This window comes from Salvelinus alpinus, chromosome 5 (genome assembly GCF_045679555.1).
Source record: "Salvelinus alpinus chromosome 5, SLU_Salpinus.1, whole genome shotgun sequence".
NCBI lineage: Eukaryota > Metazoa > Chordata > Actinopteri > Salmoniformes > Salmonidae > Salvelinus > Salvelinus alpinus.
The window spans coordinates 11,266,463-11,272,462 of NC_092090.1; the positions used below are offsets into that span (position 1 = coordinate 11,266,463).

At 43.5% G+C, this 6,000-nt stretch overlaps 1 protein-coding gene across 1 annotated transcript in view; it reads left to right on the plus strand.

Moving 5' to 3' along the window:
- The window catches only part of LOC139575539 (long-chain fatty acid transport protein 2), a 34,500-nt gene that overhangs the window by 13,187 nt on the left and 15,313 nt on the right, over positions 1–6,000 (plus strand). The window contains exon 5 of the mRNA XM_071400571.1: positions 4,460–4,654. Coding sequence (XP_071256672.1) covers positions 4,460–4,654 — 195 coding nt within the window. The remainder of the gene's footprint in view (positions 1–4,459; positions 4,655–6,000) is intronic.

Here is a 6,000-nt window from a genome sequence, read left to right on the forward strand (position 1 = left end):
CACAGACTACAGTTACAGACTAGTGTCACAGACTAGTGTCACAGACTAGTGTCACAGACTGGCGTTACAGACTAGTGTCACAGACTAGTGTCACAGACTACAGTTACAGATTAGTGTTACAGACTAGTTTTACAGAATGGTGTCATAGACTAGTGTCACAGACTGGCGTTACAGACTAGCGTTAACAGAATAGTGGAGTCCAGATTGTTCAAGTCAAGTGATCTTCTTCCCAGTATTCAGACAGGTGTGTTAGGTTACACCAGAGGCAGGGTGTCACAGAGAGCTTTTTCTGCATGTTCAAATACTATTTGAAATGTTCAAATACTTTTGAGTCCGTGTTTTCTGACTGAGCCTTCCTGGACAGGTTGATGGGCGGGGTTTGGACTTGTTGGACTTGGTTCCATTGATTCCATTGGTTCCATTGCATCAGGCATGTTTCAATCAAGCACATCTAAACTATTAAAAATATTCCAAATACTACTTGAAGCCAGGTGTGGTTTATGCCCAGGCTTTGTGGCGCGAACTGCTCCCTCTGTGTGTCCAATCAGACCGAGCCCCTCTCAGCCACTTCCTAATCTCTCCGGTGAGGTTGTTTTACAACCCGGCCACAGCTGTAGCGTCAGAAATAGAATCATTAAGATTCCCAGTGTCACCTTACTGTTATCAATGTCACTGACCCGGAATGTTCTAAAGTGATATTTTCAATTCAGTTGGATTGAATCCAGACAATTGATCGAGTTCAAAATGTCATTTCAATCTGGATATTATGGTAGTAGACGTTTCTCATCTACCTCTTTTTGGGGGGTAGAAATATGCAGGCAGTTGGGAGATGCCATTTTATGGAAGATGCTATCACCTTTTATTTTCTGGACTAGGCTACATGCAGACAGTTCTGGACTAGGCTACATGCAGACAGTTCTGGACTAGGCTACATGCAGGCAGTTCTGGACTAGGCTACATGCAGACAGTTCTGGACTAGGCTACATGCAGACAGTTCTGGACTAGGCTACATGCAGACAGTTCTGGACTAGGCTACATGCAGGCAGTTCTGGACTAGGCTACATGCAGACAGTTCTGGACTAGGCTACATGCAGACAGTTCTGGACTAGGCTACATGCAGACAGTTCTGGACTAGGCTACATGCAGGCAGTTCTGGACTAGGCTACATGCAGACAGTTCTGGACTAGGCTACATGCAGGCAGTTCTGGACTAGGCTACATACAGACACTTCTGGACTAGGCTACATGCAGGCAGTTCTAGACTAGGCTACATGCAGACAGTTCTGGACTAGGCTACATACAGACACTTCTGGACTAGGCTACATGCAGACAGTTCTGTCTTCTTCTCAACACCAAATCTCCCAGAAGGAGCCTTTCCCCAGAATGCATGTGGAGAGACTTCTATAAGACTTTTCTGACTAGCATCCCGTAGACCCCCCCCCAACGAGCCCAACCCCTAACCTTAACCCTAAACTAATTGTAACCAATTCAGAAATGAAATATGGGTTTGCACGTCATCCACATACCCTTACTTTTTATGGCCGTCATATTTCAGGGCCCTCAAAGGCGTGGCCTGGAAAGCAATGTAAACATTCTGTGTTCCCACCATTGAAAGTGAACCCCTCTCCACGTACAGACACACCATGTGACCCTCCCACAGCCTAATGGTCTACAGCTACATATCAAATGGCAAGCTATTCCCTCTATACTGTTGCCCTGGTGAAACTAGTGGACTAGAGTATAAAGGGAATAGGTTACCATTTAGGACACACCCTCGTGGTTCTGATCTGGTGGTCCTCTCAGAATAGCTAGTGGCCTTTACTTAGGAACTCAACCATGTGTAATTGACAGTCAGTGGTAGGCTGGGGCTGGGGGCTGAGGCTGGGGCTTAGGCTAGGAAACCATATCTCTGGGTCAGGGAAGGGGAATGTAATCACGTATGGCGGGTCATATTTTCAAACCTTTTATTGGGATAGTTCAAAATAATGTTAGGTTAGAATGTTATAGAATGTTAGGTTAGAATGTTATAGAACGTTAGGTTAGAATGTTATAGAAGTTTAGGTTAGAATGTTAGCTTAGAATGTTATAGAATGTTAGCTTAGAATGTTATAGAATGTTAGGTTAGAATGTTATAGAACGTTAGGTTAGAATGTTATAGAACGTTAGGTTAGAATGTTATAGAATGTTAGGTTAGAATGTTATAGAACCTAATATAATGTTAGCTTACAATGTTAGTTTTCTTTTCAGTTTTTCCCAAATGGCTTTTGGAACTGAATGTACTCTACCTACATATACTGTAGAAGGTATAGAAAAGGAAAGATATTGTTACGCGGAGTGGAATAGGGGAACCCAAGGATGAAGTAACCAAGGTATTTATAGAAACACAGGGGGAAGATGGAGTGCAGGTCAGGGGGAGCTCGGGCGGGTTGCAGGCAACCAGGTGAGAAGGCTGAGGCTGGAGCGAGAGGGGTTGAGACAGGGTAAGCAGGTCTGGAGGCTGAGGCAGGAGCGAGAGGGGTTGAGACAGGGTAAGCAGGTCTGGAGGCTGAGGCAGGAGCGAGAGTGGTTGGGACAGGGTAAGCAGGTCTGGAGGATGAGGCTGGAGCGAGAGGGGTTGAGACAGGGTAAGCAGGTCTGGAGGATGAGGCTGGAGCGAGAGGGGTTGGGACAGGGTAAGCAGGTCTGGAGGCTGAGGCAGGAGCGAGAGGTTGGGACAGGGTAAGCAGGTCTGGAGGATGAGGCTGGAGCGAGAAGTTGGGACAGGGTAAGCAGGTCTGGAGGCTGAGGCTGGAGCGAGAGGTTGGGACACGGTAAGCAGGTCCGGAGGGGAATCCAAGGGAGTAGTAGAGTGGGGAATCCAGAACAGAGTAGCAGGATGACGAGACGTGGAACTGGAGACAGGGACCAGAGTCAGAGCGGGCAGAACTGTAGCGGAGAGGCAAACAGCGTCAGGCAAGGAAAACAGACACAGAAAACAGGCACGCGCCAATCCCTTTAGCGGGATCGATTTGACAACTTCCAGTGAAATGGCAGCTCGCCAAATTCAAACTACAGGAATATCAATATTCAAACACATGAAAATAATTTTTCAACCAGGCTGGTGCGACACAAAAGTCCGAAATAGCCATATAATAAATGCCTTTCCTTTGAAGATCTTCTTCTTTTTGCAATCCCAAATGTCTCAGTGACACAATGAATGGTCGTTTTGTTCGATAAATTCCTTCTTTATATCCTCAAAATGTCAATTTATTTGGCGCGTTTGATTCAGAAATACACCGGTTCGAACATGACTACAAAGTATCTAATAAGTTACCTGTAAACTTGGTCCAAACATTTCGAACAACGTTCCTAATCCAACCTCAGGTATCCTAAAATGTAAATAATCGATCAAATTTAAGACGGAATAAACTGTTTCCAATACCGGATAAAAAGAACGTGAAGCGCGTTCCAGTTCACGCGCACCGAAAAAGTAGAGTCCACCTGGAGTGACACTTACAAAGAACAGCCATACTTCTTCATTTCTCAAAAGAAAAACATCGAACAATTTCTAAAGACTGTTGACATCTAGTGGAAGCCATAGGAACTGCAACCAGGTTCCTCATAAATAGGGCTTCCCATAGAAAACAATTGGAAAACACAATGACCTCAAAAAACAATTTCCCTGGATGGATTGTGGTCGGGCGTTACCTGCCAAATCAGTTCTGTTATACTCACAGACATTATTCTAACAGTTTTAGAAACTTCAGAGTGTTTTCTATCCAAATCTACTAATTATATGTATATCCTAGCTTCTGGACCTGAGTAGCAGGCAGTTTACTTTGGGCACGCTTTTCATCCGGACGTCAAAATACTGCCCCCTAGCATTAAGAAGTTAACCACTTGTGTTCTGGCTCTGGCCCAACCCATTGTTTTCTGGGACCAATCACAAAGTTTAGAATGTGTTTGCATTCTAGAAATTGACAGGGAGGAACTCAGATCCAGACTCATTGCAGAGAAGAAACTAACGTCCGTGGGCGTGGCATAGCATTTGGCCAATGCAAGGCGTTTGGGTAGCCAGGCAAAGATATTGGTACTTTAAGGTTTTGATTTTCATTCTGAAAACAATTTGTGATGGCAAGGTCATACTGAGGTTACATGACTTCGGTTTGAGTTGTTTTTAAAATGTCGGTTTTACTACCTGGAACTCAAACCAACAGGATCTTTTTGAGGTCTGTACAGACTCCTGTCTCTATGACTGTTACAGACTCCTGTCTCTATTGGTAATATACTATATGACTGTACAGACTCCCGTCTCTATTGGTAATACACTATATGACTGTTCAAATGAAAATTTGAATTAGAAAATCTTTATTGTTCACCCAATGTGTACATTTGTCTTTGGCTGCACAATAACATGACTGACATACAACATATAAAAACATTGAAAAGATGAATGTTTGTGTTTTCTCCCAACGTTCCAGAGAGACAACGACAGAGAGCACAAAGTCAGACTGGCCATTGGTAACGGTGTGAGAGCAGAGATATGGAGGGAATTCCTGAACCGCTTTGGGAACATCTACGTGAGGGAGTTTTATGCTTCAACTGAGGGCAACGTGGGATTGATCAACTACACCGGGAAGATAGGAGCTGTCGGACGAGTCAACTACCTACACCGGGTAAGGACTGACTCCTGAACAGTCTCCTGGGCCCGGATTCATAATGCCTCTCAGAGTGATGATCTAGGATCAGGTTCCCCCCTGTTCACGAAACCTTATTTATTATGATCTAAAAGGCTAAACTGCATCCTAGATCAGTACTCCTACTCTGAGACACTTTATGACTAAGGGGCCTGAGGATCTGACTCCTAAAAGAACCAGGGTTGGGGACAATTCCATTTAATTTCAGTTACTGAATTGAAATGGAATTGACTCCAACTCTACTGAGATATCGTGCTTCCCTCTACATTTACATGACATTTGAATCATTTAGAAGACTCTCTTATCCAGACTCACAGTGAGTACATGTATCTTAGGATAGCTAGATACTTTTATTTGTATTAAATTGATCAAGGTTGTACTTCTTACATTGGACATTTTACCAGGGTTGGGGTCCGAACATCATCTGAAATGCTGTGTCTTTATCACAGTGGTGTTTCTCCTGTCTGTCTTATAGAAGCTGTTTCACTATGTTCTGATCATGGTGTTTCTCCTGTCTGTCTTATAGAAGCTGTTTCACTATGTTCTGATCATGGTGTTTCTCCTGTCTGTCTTATAGAAGCTGTTTCACTATGTTCTGATCATGGTGTTTCTCCTGTCTGTCTTATAGAAGCTGTTTCACTATGTTCTGATCATGGTGTCTCTCCTGTCTGTCTTATAGAAGCTGTTTCACTATGTTCTGATCATGGTGTTTCTCCTGTCTGTCTTATAGAAGCTGTTTCACTATGTTCTGATCATGGTGTCTCTCCTGTCTGTCTTATAGAAGCTGTTTCACTATGTTCTGATCATGGTGTCTCTCCTGTCTGTCTTATAGAAGCTGTTTCACTATGTTCTGATCATGGTGTCTCTCCTGTCTGTCTTATAGAAGCTGTTTCACTATGTTCTGATCATGGTGTCTCTCCTGTCTGTCTTATAGAAGCTGTTTCACTATGTTCTGATCATGGTGTCTCTCCTGTCTCTCTTATAGAAGCTGTTTCACTATGTTCTGATCATGGTGTTTCTCCTGTCTGTCTTATAGAAGCTGTTTCACTATGTTCTGATCATGGTGTCTCTCCTGTCTGTCTTATAGAAGCTGTTTCACTATGTTCTGATCATGGTGTTTCTCCTGTCTGTCTTATAGAAGCTGTTTCACTATGTTCTGATCATGGTGTCTCTCCTGTCTCTCTTATAGAAGCTGTTTCACTATGTTCTGATCATGGTGTTTCTCCTGTCTCTCTTATAGAAGCTGTTTCACTATGTTCTGATCATGGTGTTTCTCCTGTCTCTCTTATAGAAGCTGTTTCACTATGTTCTGATCATGGTGTCTC